Source organism: Diabrotica undecimpunctata, chromosome 9 (assembly GCF_040954645.1).
Source record: "Diabrotica undecimpunctata isolate CICGRU chromosome 9, icDiaUnde3, whole genome shotgun sequence".
In the NCBI taxonomy this organism is placed as follows: Eukaryota; Metazoa; Arthropoda; class Insecta; order Coleoptera; family Chrysomelidae; genus Diabrotica; species Diabrotica undecimpunctata.
The window spans coordinates 105199175-105214379 of NC_092811.1; the positions used below are offsets into that span (position 1 = coordinate 105199175).

The following is a 15205-nucleotide window of genomic DNA, read 5'->3' on the forward strand; positions in this document are numbered from 1 at the left end:
TTTTTACTAAGACAAATCACACAAAAGGCCATCGTGTACAATAAACCAACTTATCTATGTTTTATAGACCTAATAAAGGCTTTCGATCGCATCCAAATCGAAAACGTCTTACACCTAGTGTATAAAAGAAATATACCAATCAATATTATACAAACCATCGAAAACATCTACTTCCATAATTAAATACAGGCAAAGATAAATAGAAATTTAACACAGTGTATATCAGTACAAAGCGGAGTCAGACAGGGTGCCTCGTTAAACCCACTTCTCTTTAATATAATAATGGACAAAATAATACAAGCAGTACGGAAAGGTCATGGTTCATGGATCATGCAGACGACGCCCCATTAATCGCCGAGACAGAAGATGAGTTCCAAAGATCAACACACATCTTCAATACAACAGTCAAAAAATATAATATCAGCAGGAAAAACCAAATGTATGACAACATCTAAATACCTGTTACGATGTAAAATTGATGGGAAAATAATAAAGCAGGAAGCAACGTTAAGATATCTGGGAATAGATATAACTAGTTACGGAGATGTTGGAGAAGAAGTACGACAACAAGGCTTAAAAGCAAGTAAAGCGGCGGAATATCTTAATGACACAATCTGTAAGAACAAACACCTAAGACAAGACACAAAAACAAAAATCTATAAAGCAGCAATTAGACCTATATTAACATATGAACACGGCGGAGACAAGACCTGACACATCTAAAACGAGACGACTACTAGAAACAACAGAGATGAAAATACTCTGACAAATATCAGGGAAAAGTCTATAAAATAGGCAGAGAAGCGAAAACATAAGAAGAGCATGCAATATACAAGACATAAATGGATGCGTGACAAAACGGTATTAGGAGTGGAACGAACACATTAGTAGAATGGCAGAGAATAGGATGGTAGGAATAGTACGAGATAAGTTAAAAATGGACGAAGAAGTATTGGCAGACCAAGAAAAAGATGGTGCGATAATTAAAACAATTTAGGAGGCTAATATTGAAGAAGAAGCAGGCTTTACAGTATCCATACAAGTAGAAAGAAGAAGAAGAAAAAGTTTTTCTAATACTGTAATTTAATAAACTTAAGCTAAAGTGATAGAGTTCCACTTGGAGTTCCACTATTTAGTTGGAATAAACACCTGTGATCTAATTATGAGAAATCTTTACTAGAATCAAACATCGTCTATCTGTAAAGAGGCAGGAGAATCCGATGATATCAAAATCAAACGCGGGGTCCGACAGGGATGTATACTATCACCCCCGCTGTTCTACATATACTCTGAGAAAATCTTTCAAGAAGCAGTAAAGGATGTTAAAGCCGGAATTTGTATGAACGGAAAATGTATCAATAACAGCAGATACGCGAATGACACGGTGGTATTCGCTGACAATTATGAAGCCGTCCAGGAGGTAATGAATAGAATCACATAAGTGAGTCAGAGATATGGACTTCCACTGAACATTAAGAAAACAAAATATATAGCGATCTCTAAGAAGGAACAGCAAATTAAAAGAATTAAAGTGAATGGTCAACCAATAGAAAGAGTGAAAACATACACCCACCTTGGTATAAATGTCAATGAAATTTGGGACCATTCCCTAGAAATCAAATGTAGGATACCGAAAGCAAGATCTGCATTAAAAAAAATGGCTAAGCTATACAAATGCCATATTTTATCAGTACATATAAAAATCAGGTCCTTCTTCTTCTTCATGTGGCATCTCCTCTGAGAAAGTTGGCAACCATCATGGTAATTCGCACTTTCGATACCGCTGCTCTAAAGAGGTCAACAGAAGTGCAGTTAAACCAAGCTCTCAAATTGTTTAACCAGGAGATGCGTCTTCTTCCGCGACTCCTTCTACCCTGTATACTTCTTTGTATTATTAATTGCAGCAAGTTATAACGCTCGCCCCTAATGACATGTCCCAGATATTGCAGTTTTCTGACTTTAATTGTTTTTAAAACCTCTTCATTTTTTCATATTCTTCTCAACACCTCGACATTCGTGACTCTATCCACCCAACTTATTCTTAATATCCTTCTGTAGGCCCATAACTCGAAAGCTTCTAATCTGTCCGAAACATCTTTCTTTAATGTCCAATTCTCCAACCCATAAAATAATACGGAGAACACGTAGCATCTCAGAAGTCTTATCTTTAAGGAAATTGAAATGTCCCTGCTACAGAGTACTTTTTTTAGTTTTTTGAAAGAATTTCTTGCCTGTCCTATTCTTGCCTTAATCTCTTCTGTGTACTCATTATTTTCGTTAATTATTGTATCCAGATATTTATATTTTTCAACTTTTTTAATTTGTTCTCCATGTATTGTTATGTTTTCTTGGCGCTGTTGGGCTTTTGTAATTACCATAAATTGTGTCTTTTTCGTGTTTAGGGACATTCCGTTTTCTTCACTGACTTCTACCACTCTGTCAACCATTTGTTGTAAATCCTCAAGACATTCCGCTAATAAAATAGTGTGTCGTCGGCAAACCGTATATTATTGATAAGTCGGCCATTTACTTTTATTCCCATAGTTAGTTCTTCTAGTGCTTCCTGGATCATTTCCTCTGAATACAAATTGAACAAAGTAGGAGACAGGACACAGCCCTGCCTGACACCCCTCTCAATCTGTATTTCATTTGAAGAGACGTTGTTCTCTTTTACCACAGCGATCTGATTATAATAGATAGCGCTAACGATTCTGATGTCTCTCATATCTAAGTTTTTCTTTTCAAGCAATTTGATAAGACGGTTATATATGACCTTATCGAAGGCTTTATTGTAATCCAAGAAACACATATATACTGGCTGATTAACATCCATGCGCCTTTGCACAAGTACATTCACAGCAAACAGGGCTTCCCTCGTTCCCAGTGCATTTCTAAATCCAAATTGTGTGTCACTTATATCCTGCTCAAGTTTGTTGTGTATTCTCCGGTGTATAATTTTTAAAAATATTTTGTGCGTATGACTCATTAAACTTATTATCCGGTGGTCTTGGCGTTCTTTTGCATTTGGTTTTTTTGGTATTGTTATGAATGTTGACATCAGCCAATCTCTGGAAAGGATTTCTGTACTGTATATTGTATTGAATAAGTCGACCAATATTCTAATTTGCTGTTCTTTTATTAACCGTATTATGTCTACAGGTATTTCGTCAGGACCTGTTGCCTTGTTGTTCTTTGTTCACTTTATCGCCTCTAATACCTCATCTTCTGTTATGTATGGGCCGTTGTCGAACTTTTCCTGCTCTAGTACTATCTCAGTCCGTTTCACTAAAGTCTAAATCACTATTTAAGAAAATCAATTTACTTGAATGATTTGAAAAAATGTTTCTTAAAAACATCAAAAATATACTTAATACGTTGTAAGTTATAGGATGCGTGTCTACCTGGCTATTTTAATCGATATATTATTTTTCTGTACAACCAACATTTAGAATTACCGCCTGATTTCAACTCGACTGTGCTTACCATAAACTTCGCGGATAAACGCCATGTTTTTCTTTATTTTATTCTCTTCGTTTTTATTTATAATAATGAGCAGAAAAATTCTACTACCTCCAGCAGAAAAAACAAAAGAATTAATTGCCGAAATAAAATCGCCGTGGAAAAGCCATAGCAGTACAAATCGAGAAGTGCTATAATTTAGGTCCGTTGGGCGTGTGGAGTGTTGAACCTGCAAAGTTACGCTGCACACTGCACCACTTTGCCGCCATGGAACACCGTTTAATCTTGTCAGAATTTGTCGGCATTAATTAACGACCCTAAGCTTATTATTTTCCGTATAAAGCACACAGGGTGAGACAAAGGTGTGCTTTCGTTTGGGTTATTAGCAAGATTCGTGGAACATCTTTGCATATTAATGAGCTATTTGAGCTTTCTTAAACAGTAGTTTCTATAGACAAGGGAGAGATGCGTGAAAAGTGAATTTGTTTGGAATAATCACCGGGTTTGTCGTTTCACGGCAACTTTTGTTTATACAAAATAGTATTTACACACTATGTAATGATTAAGAGACTGATTTAATCTAAAAACTACATAAAAAGACAACAATATACAGAGTGAAAATTTAAAATTTTTCTTAATATGTGTATTCTTGTAAATAATATGAACAATCAAAAAGACACAAGGTATTTTTTTCAAGGGGAAGACTTTTGTTGAATATTTTTAGCCCTCAAGGTTTAACTCGCCAGTAACGAAAACTGTTACCAAAAGTACCAGCTGTAACGATACGATCGTTAATAGTCTAACACTTTCAAAAATCTTTCAAATAATGAAACCGAATCCCTACATAGCTACTAATTCGCCGCCGTGAAAGTAGGCAATTTATAATACAATTTAATATATCGATTTACAATAGAATCGATTTCCTTGTCATTAAAGGGACAACGAATACTGGCCAGGGGCCATGTTCATTTTAGAACACAACTTCAAGAAGGAATGAGTTAAGTTATCACGGCAGGCAGAACTTAGGAGCTTGAAAAATGTTTAAGTTTTTTATGGGTTTTGGGAAATGTGAAATTTTAGTTGTGAAAAGTATTTAGTTTATGTATCATTTTATTTAGAAAGTTACGTTGTTTTATGGAAAAATCACTCCGAGGTTCTGGTAAGTACTTTCAATACACGTACATCTTCCATTTAAACTTGCCAGTTCTCAATCATTTAAATCTTCTCACCTTATTAGACCTATCCAAAAATCATTCTTATTTTTTCTATACATATATAAGTAAATTCCAGTATGGAAATATTAAATATTTTCGTCAAGGTCACTTAATGATCAATATATTCCAGTTTTTGTCATGTGAACAAAAACTATAAGTATATGAAGACAGAATAAAAATGTTTTTTTTATCTTGTAGCTTGCCGGCTCCAATCATTGGACCTATCTTTGTATTTTTTTGACCTATCTTTATATCTCTATTGAAGAATATTTTTAATTTTGGATTTGGGAAGAAGACTTTATTTTGGGAAGAATTTTAGTTTGATTTTCTGGTTGGTCTGCCCGTCCGTGGCGGATAGAAAGAACATAGGCAGATCCATCCTAGAGCCCATCCACTACCTGGACCCTGGACAGCGGATTAGGGAACTGCCTTTCCAGTAAAAGGGTTACTAAGGACATTTACTTTCTAGTTAAAGCTATTAATAATTCAAATTTCAATTTTTTTATATTACATAAATATTATATCCTCGGATACTTAGGCCTTCAGCCTAAGTGGGTTACGAAACAGATTTGTGCACAATCCCTGGTTAGTACCCTCAACTCTTTGAATCCTTTCAATTGCTTTAATTTTGTTATTCCTTATTTACTTTAAATTTATTTATTTATTAATATTTTATATTACACTTAATAGGTTGTCAGGATATATTATCCAATTTTATGGTAATTTGTATATACCCTCATATATCAAATTGATGTATGTATGGTTCTAGTGTCTTAACTGACTAGTCTCAGATTATTTAAACTGCCTTTTTTGTAACTTATATAAGTATTTAATTATTTTCTAATATTTTAATTACTATTTACTCCAAGTGAGTTATCCTAAACAGTAATCCCAGAACATTTTATCTCATTGTTAGAGAACTGGGAAGAAAAATTTTTGTATATAATTATATTTTGGGTCATATTTTTAGGTAACTGTTTTTTCTTGTGAATATGTACTTTGGGGATATATTTTAATAAGTGTTTAGTGTAAATAAGTATAGGGTTGGGATAGTACATAAGATTGGAATATAGTGTATAAAGCGTTTCTGATTTTTATTTGTTTCCTATCATTTATTTTTCAGTTAGTATATAACTACATATATCCCAAATTGGAGTGATATTCAAAATTCACCCTGGCGCCCATCTCAAGATCATCTTAGGATTGATTTAACCTTAGGTTACTACAGGCAAGCAAACGTGCCAACCTCCTCTCTGAGCACTACTCTCATTCTCTTGAGCTAAGCCTATTCTATTGTAGTACTTCAAGTAAATTTTATATTTTCTCTTGTATTGGTTACATTCCCTGTTATTTAACCTTATTAAAATAATGATTAATTAATTTTAAATTTTATTTAACCATAAATATTACATAATTTCTAATATTGGCTTCACCATCTCAGGCTTTTCCCTTTTAATTTGCAATATATAGCTGTTCCTTTTTTTTGATATAGAACACAGCCAGCCACCAAAAGCACATATTCAATACTGAGTCTATTATCGGCTTTTTGCACCGAAAAAAATCATTGTCTCACTCGTAATCTACATAACACTAAAGCAGAGAAAGACCAAATAGAAAAGGAATATGTTTTACATATTGCAAACATACGGAATAAATCTTGGATTCTACGAGAAGCGGAAATAAGAAAGATAGACGCGACTGAAATGTTCAGTAAGTTCGTTTCCAACAATTAAAATACTTTGGTCATGTTATGAGAGCATTATTATGTATATGTTTGGAGCCTACATCCAGATAGTACTGATGATGGAATATTTTTTCCGAAAACGTTGGGTGATGTAGCCCGATAGGGTGTTTTAATTTATACCTTTTATAAAGGAATGTTTAAATAATTTTTTGTGATACATGGTATACAGAAAGATATACAATGATTTGTTGTACATAATGATGATTTGCAACGTATGCTGCACCAATGTAATATAACCGCCAGAAAATTTAACATGTTAATTTCCCCAAAAAAGACAAAATGCAAGGTTACAACAGCAAATTTACTAAAATGTAAATTGGAGCTAGAAGGTCAGATACTAGATGTGATGGAGTTTAAATATCTAGGCATTACATTATATAGCTACAAAAAACTTGAAACTGAAGTGGAAGATCAAGTGAATGGAGCAAACAGAGCCGCATATTCTTCTTGTTGTATTGCCTATCCGTTTTGGATGTTGGCGACCATGGCTGCTCCAATAATGACATACGCGACACAAATACGACCTGACACAGAGAGGACAAAAAGAATGTTAGAAACAGCAGAGATGAAAACACTTAAAAAAATTTATGAAAAGACACTATTGGACAGAGCTAGAAGTACAGATATACGACGTAGATCTAAGGTGAAGAACATCAAGAACTGGGTAAGAAATAAAAGAGTAGAAAGGAACGATTATATAAGCCTAATGACAACAAATAGAGTAGCAAAGACGGCAAAAGACGGTTCCCCAATAGGAAGACGATCAGTAGGAAAACCAGAAAACGATGGAACGACAACTTACTCAAGGCACATTGAAAAACAGACAGATTCATGTCTACACAAAAAGAAGAAGAAGTGTTGTACATACAGTGTAGCATTTGTAAATTTCTTGAAATCCTCTCGTATATGTATTAAATTGAAATCCTCTCATATATGCATTATAATAACGAAGAATTTTTTTTATGTTTCTTAGTTCGTATCTTTTAAGTTAAAATACCCGTAATATATTTCAATTCTTTCTTAGGTCGGCTCGAGTTAATATAAACCATTTTAGAGTTGTTTATTATTTAACAGATGTGTACTTCCTCGGTATTTCTTTTAATGTTTTATTCGAACTTCTTGATATTGCGTTTTCTAATAAATGATTTGCGTTTCAACCATCGTTTGTTTATTCCAACTTATGCGATCAATTTTTAAAGATAATTTCGTCACTTTCGTTGGAGACGCGGTGAAGAGCGATGGTCTTCAGCGTTATGTCCAAATTTTACGTCAAATTTGAAATGTTCCTCGTTGTTCGTCTTTTTTTAAGAAGAATATGTAAAATATAGTAGCAGTTTAATGGTTCAGTTACAGTTTTAAGTGAGTTTTGAAATGTTGCCATTGTATTCAGTTGTACCTATTTCTGTTTTTAAGAAGCCAAGTCCAGTTTAGTTTCCAAGGTTTGTGTTCCAGTGTCCCAATTTCCTTTTTGTTCGTGTGTCAGAGATTCCCAGCCATTGTTGAGTTTTTAAGAAGTCCAGTGTACAGCTCAAGTGTAATTTTTGTGAAACTCAGGTAACTTTTTAGTGTTTGTTTGTTTTCTTAAGTCAGGACAAACAATTTTTTATAACAATAATTGCTTTCGTAACAATTTAAATTTTTGTTTTTTTTAAAAATTGTAAATTTTAGGTTTTAACTTTAGCTGTCATTTTAATTGTTTTAAATTTATTGTTAATTTATGACAGCCCGTTTTAGTATTTTTGATATTGATTTGTTTTGTTTTCTAAAAAAAAAGGTTAAGCTCCATGCAATTTTGTAAGTTAATGTAGTATCTCCAAGTCCTGGAATTTGTAAACAGATGACACATGGAAGTTTTTTTTGTATTTTTGTATTTTGTGACTATTGTTGTAACATTTTTACACTGTCTATTTTGTAACCGTTTGTGGTGACACAACAATAAATGTTAAATTTTGTTTCTTAACATTTTGTTTATTTTTTTTGTAAACTAACCTTTTTTGAGTTTCATTTGAAAAAGATATGTTTTGCATTTCTGATAATTATTTCCCTAGTTACAACTAATTGTTGTAATGGTTATAATTAGGCACCTCGAAGTGGCGCCATTTTTAAATTACTCATGGTGTTTCCTGTTTCTTTTTGTTTTGTTTGTCCCAAGAGATTTATGACCTTTTGTTTCAAATTTTTGTAGTTGCCCCAATCCGACCCCTTGTCGTTTACTTATCCACGACCCCAGCTCTCCTAACAAACCCTGAGTGCCGTTCGCACAAGTAACGATTATTTTATAGTAACAGTAGACTAGTTGCCTCAAATAATATGGAGAAATCTTGAATGTATACACCGATTAAGCTTGGTATATCTTGAAAACCTTTAGGTTGGTCAATCTTTACTTGTCAAATATATGTTTATATATTTTTAATCAAGTATATATTAGCGGTTATGTCATGCTACAAAATTGTAACCGGTATACCCATCCCTATCACCTATATGTGTTTACATTGCGTAGAATCCTCGACATGACAAAACTAAAATCAAATTTATAGGATTATGCTTCGGTGTGGATCCCGTTATTTGAAAATTTCAGCGTGGCAGATGAATTGAATGCGGTTTGGGGAGAAGACATTTTTGTTTAGTCGGACTTAATTAAAATTATCGCATTCACCATATTCACGAAACATTTGTAATTTTATTTGTGAATATGGAGCCAGAATTGAGCTGGGAATTAATTAAAAGAGCTAGAATAGCTGAGGAGAAGGCAAATTAAATACGAGCTTTTAATATTAAAAGACTAAATCTATTATCTCTTTAGTAGAATAAATCGGGTATATTTCTATTTATGTGAAATAAATTAATCTTACCTGTCATAGTAGTAGTCCCTGCAACAAACAAGAAAACAGTTAATTAAATTATAATTAGATAGTGTTTATTGTATTTTTAATACAAATATTAAACCTCATACTTGGGAGAATAAAGCCACCGCTTCTCAAGAGTGAAAAACATACGTTCAAAAAAAGTCTAAAACTTGATAAATTGACTAAGTCAATATTTTTGAGTTATTTGTGAGTGTTCATTTTTCAAAATAAAACTACGTTTTCAGACGGTTTTTCACAAATAACTCAAAAAGTAAGTATTTATCGAAAAAAATATTTATAGCAGAAATGTAGCTATGTAAAAAGACAAAAAAAATTTGTACCTATGAAGTCTATAGACCAGTACAAGCAGAGTTGTAGCTTATGAGATGTAGGTTCCTATTTGTCAAATCGAATACTTCTCCGTGAAATAATCCAAAAAATAAAGCAGTTTTCGGGTTAAACTCATTAACATCTTTTAAAAGTGTTTAAAAAAGCTTTATTTTTGTGGATTTAAAAAAGTTTTTAGCATCAAATCTAAGCGAGCTAATCCCTTTTTTTTGGTAAAAAAATCGTGAAAAGCACCCCCTAATTAGCACCCTAAATATAATTAATCATTGCCGCTTTATAATTTACTTTATTTATGTATTGGTTATATGATCTGTAAGTTTGGCTAATTTAAAATGTTTCTTTTTGAAAAAAAAAGGACATCTTTTTTGAAATTTTGAAAAAAATGGCTTTGTTTAAAATGACTTAAAAAGTATTGGTGATACGAAAAATCATAAGGTCTAAGAAAATATAGGTTTTGGGTTTGTGAACGTTTTGGTTTTTTTTGTTTTTCTGTAAAACAAAAGTTGGTTCAGATATGGCTGTTCAAAGTTTACGCGCGTTTACACGCTATCGCCGTATTTCACGTTCATTTACTAGCCTGAACCTCTGCTGAGAGAAATTATATGTAGTGGTTTTTTCCACCATGTGATAGGGAACCTCATCCCTTGCTATCACCAGTCTGAATGATAAATTAGTGTAAATGATATTAGGCTTAATGATATTTTAATTTGTTGTACAAATTTCATAACAATTAAGTCAATTTGGAAAATCGCTAAACTTTTGCGTAAAGTCCTCTTATGAAACCGATCGACGTAAAAAAATCAGCGTAATTCTAGTTTGGCCATTAATTTGTTGGGAAAGATCGAGTTTTGTATTATATTTTTTACCGATTACCAAATTCGCAGCCAATTTTGTAGGATCAACAAAATTTTCAAAAGAATTAAAAATTAAATTTTTAAAATCATAAACTTTTTTCATGAAAGGGCCGGTCTTTTCACCTTCACAAAAATATTGTCCTATCTGACAGATAGTTATCTGTAGGATAGACATTTATTTATTCAGACATTCAGAGTAAAATGTACCCTTCTTTTCACGTCAAATTATGTTGTGGTTACTTGTCTGTAAGATAAACGTAAAATCTATTTTGAAACACACCAATATTAAATTAATTTTCACAAAAATCACACTAATGTTTTAATATCTCTTTTGATTATATAATTTGAGGGGGCAAAAATTAATTTAATTATGTAAAGAAAAATTTAATAACGAATAAAAATGATACGTGGATATTAAAGATTCTTCTGAGGTTTCTCCATAATACTAAAATAATATACACTCACCGACACAAAAAAAAAACCGTTTTAAGTAATTTCTAATAAAAATTTAAGTTTTGAACAAAGAACTGTTTCGGTAGATAACAATTTAAAAATTAAGAAAAAAAACATAAGTAATTTGTGTAACAAAATGACACTGAATTAATGAAAACTTAAATCATGTGTCCGGCCAAACTGATTTTAATAATGAATGTTTCCTCCACGTGCTCGAATTATTGCCTGAATTCTCCTTGGCATGCCTAAAACCAAATGAGAAATGTCCTGTTGAGGAAAAAGTTCCCATTCCTCTAAAAGGGCTTTTTGTAACTGATTTAAAGTTAAAGGGGCAGGAACACGACTTCGTGTCCTTCGCCCAAATATGTCCCAAACATGTTCGATTGGATTTGCGTCTGGACTCAATGCTGGCCAATCCATTCCAGGAATGTTTACTTCATTTAAAAACTGTTGAGTAATTTTCGCACTCTGAGGCTTGGCATTATCATGCATCAAAACAAAGTAATTTTCAACAAAACCAGCATAAGGCACAACAAAATCTTGGAGCCTCTTGAACAATGTTTAACTCTGTACGTGCCTCTAGAAAAATTTCAGCCCAAACCATAATTGAGCCCCCTTGATAGCCTACCCTAGGACTGAAAGTACATTCTACAAAACGCTCATGTGGTCTTCGCCATACTCTTTCACGGCCATCTGGAGACTTTAGTCAGTTTCAGCTTACAAGCGAAGCAGTAACATGTCCAGAAGATGCCAACCTCTAGTGTTGGCGAAACGTCGAGAACTAATCTCAGAAGACAACGGCCTAACAGCCTGAACAAACAGCTTAACAAGTTAGACGATGGCCGTGAAAGCCTAACGTAATTTTCTAATGGTTGTATTTTGAGAACGATTTCCGAACTGGAAATTGAAACGTCAAAAAACTTACTTTAATCTTTAATTGTGGCTTATTCCCATTTAAATAGTATTTACTGTAAAATGCCACAAGAAAATAGATTCAGAACAATATTAAGTTTATTCATGTCAGTTGGTAGTTAGGATTTTTTTTCTAGGTGGCTCTGGGTGTTTAAATCTAAACTAACATAAAACTTTAAATTATTTAGTTTGTTAAATATTATCTTAAAATTACAGCAACCAATTTTTTGTCGAAGTGTCAAATGAAAGCCCTGGATAATGAAACCAATTAAGTGTCCTCCAAGGACACAAATATATGAATATGTACGGCGAAAGAAACAGTTTTTCGTCGTTTAAATCAACATAACTCTAGTTCTAACAGTCCAAAATGGTTCACCTGGAATTCAAATTAAATCTTTTGATGTCAAATAACTTTACTTAAATATGTATTTGAGTATTTATTGCTACTTACTCAGATAACTTAAAATAGTACCGCATTTCAAACTGAAAATTTAACTCAGTAAACGGAGAAAAAACTGCAAAAACTGCCTTGTACCACTTTAAAAACTCTGAAAAAATTCTTTGGAATATGGTTTTGGTAATCATTCACCATATATATATTATTTTTGAGCTATGCATGTTTTTTAATAGTTTTAAGCACAAAAAAACCTTTTACTAAAAAAAGCGAGTTAAGGCAAAAAAACGATTGTTGAAATTTGAGGAATGATGGAATTTTAAAGTTATGTGGCAATATTTTGTGCTAAAATTTGGTGAATCTTCTTTTTTTGTGATGCCGAATAATACCTTAAAATTTGGAGTCAAGTTTCCAATGGGGAAATTTTGACTGCAAAATTATTAGGCAAAAACTATTAAACCGATCCTAACGAAATTCTTCTCTTCTTCTTCTTCCTCTTTATAAGCAATTTTGCTTATTCATTGGCGGAATAATACCTCTATGAAAGGTTGCCACTTCATCTTTTGCGAGGTATCCGATACTTCTGCTGATTGGTGACTTATCTCTTGCTATTTCAGGCATTCTGGCAGTCTATTTGCTTCTTGTACTTGATCTCGCACTTCTTTGTCCAGGTCTCCATAGCTAGATCCAGGTATTTTATTTACATTACTTGTTCAATACTGATGACATCAATTTCTATTCTACATCTGGTTGGTTCTTTGTTGACTACTATTGTTTTAGTTTTCTGAGATGAGATTGTCATATTAAATTATTTTGCTCTTCTGTTAAATCTGTGGACCATTCTTGGCAGACTATCAATATTGCGTCGTCTGCGCAACAGAGTATTTTGATTTCTTTGTTTCCCATTCTGTATCCTTTTCCTTTGTTAACGGTTTTAATGATTTCATCCATGATCAAATTGAAGAGAATGGCGCTCATTGAATCTCCTTGTCTTATTCCGTTGCCTATTTCTATAGGTTCTGTAAGTTGTCCATCTATTCTGACTTACATTTTATTATTTTGGTAAATGTTTTCGATAGTTTTTATAATATTTAGGGGAACTTCTCTATTATACAGAAGATGGATTATATGTTTGAGTCTTACTCTGTCAAACGCCTTTTTAGGTCAATTCGACACAGAAATGCTGGTCTATTTTACTCTAGTGATTTCTCAATAATTTGCTTTATAACGAATATTGCATCTGTGCACAATCTTCCACTACAAAAACCCTGTTGTTCATCTGCTAAACTTTTCCTCTGATTTAGTAGCAATTATAAAATTTTAAATGTTAGTTGTAAGTTTTAGTGTAGTATTTAACAAGTTTATACCTCTGTAGTTTCCTGGCTGTTTTTTATTTCCTTTTTTGAATCTCCTTTCTGGTATTTTATTGTGTTTTATAATTTTGTTAATTAATGTTGTTAATTGTTCTGTAATTGCTGCTCCACAATATTTCAGTAACTCGTTTGGTATTCCGTCTTTACCTGCTGCTTTTCTATTCTTTAGGTTTTTAAGTATTTTCCGAACTTCCTGTGCATTTATATTAAGTTCTTTGTAATATGAAAGCTGTAAATTATATTCTAAGGGACGAAAAAATTTATTGAAAAAACTTCAAAATTGATAAAAAAACTTTACCTTCTACAATTTTTTTGTAGGAGCCTACTCGTCCTCTATCCTTTATTATTCGTAAGGATGTAGTGACGTTATGGTATTTGACTAATGGTTGCTATCCATTCTTCTTTCTCCTGAGCGCAGTGTGCTGCCTCAGATAGAGAGTAACTTCTTTTACCATCTACCTTGCCTTCAACCACCAACCTCTTCATGCCTTCCATTCGTCTGGTAATGTGTCCAAAGTACCTCAATATATTTTGGTTGATGATTATGGTAAGCCTAGTATTGATGTCGAGTTCTGTCAATATTAGGACATTTGTGCGATGTGCTGTCCAGGGTATGCGCATCATTCTACGATATACCCACATTTCAAAGGCTATTATACGTCGTGAGTCGGACTTTTTAATGGTCCAAGTTTCTGACGCATAGGTAGCGATAGGAAAGATAAGCGTCCGTACTAGGCGAAGTTTCGTGTTCCTGGTTATGTCCGTATCTTTTCAGATTTTAGTAAGTTTGACCGTTGCTGATCTGGCCATTGTGAGACGTCGACGTATCTCTTATTCGCATCCACCATTGTTTGTGATAACAGAACCTAAGTAATTGAAACGGCTCACCACTTCAAACCCCGCTACGTTTTGTATTTCCGGCTGGTTATTTTTAATTCGATCGACTATCATTACCTTGGTCTTCTGTACATTAGTTTTAAGTCCATATTCACGACTAATAGTATCTAGTCTGTTCATGATGTATTCAAGGTCATTTGTTGATGATGCTATAGAGCGTTTCACGTTAAGAAAATAACATTGCGGAGATAGGGCCATGTATTTCTGATGGACGATAGAAGCGCAGCGATGCCACGATGAACGAACACAAGCACGATTCAAGGTTGTATATAATTTGTATTTTCGTTTTCACAGACATGAATTATTAAATTAATGTTTTTTAACGTAATTGACCAAAAGTGCCCATTCGAAACAAGAGATGAAAAGTAGGGAAAATGATTTTAATTAAATAAATAGTATTTACAAAAGATAATTTTATTTTATCTTATTTTAATTATAGTAACGACAGTTTATTTGTTTTTCGGTAAGAATATCATATACCATGAATCATGGAAATCAGTAGAAAATATTGTTTAGTTAAATCATCCACTTTGCCGGCTATTAAAGGTTTAAAAGCAAATAAACGGACCGCTTAGAATGCATATATCTAATTACTAATTGCAACTTAAAATAATACGGTGTACGTATGTCAGCGATTTTATGTCGTTCTCTGAGACTACATAATGATAATAAGGCTTTGTGGTTCTTCAGTTGTTATTCTGACTTTACAGT

General features: G+C 33.0%; 1 protein-coding gene across 1 annotated transcript in view; it reads right to left on the minus strand.

Moving 5' to 3' along the window:
- The window catches only part of LOC140450374 (uncharacterized), a 1628978-nt gene that overhangs the window by 385599 nt on the left and 1228174 nt on the right, over positions 1 to 15205 (minus strand). Inside the window, exon 6 of the mRNA XM_072543970.1 lies at positions 9270 to 9287. Within this exon, the coding sequence (XP_072400071.1) occupies positions 9270 to 9287 (18 nt within the window). The remainder of the gene's footprint in view (positions 1 to 9269; positions 9288 to 15205) is intronic.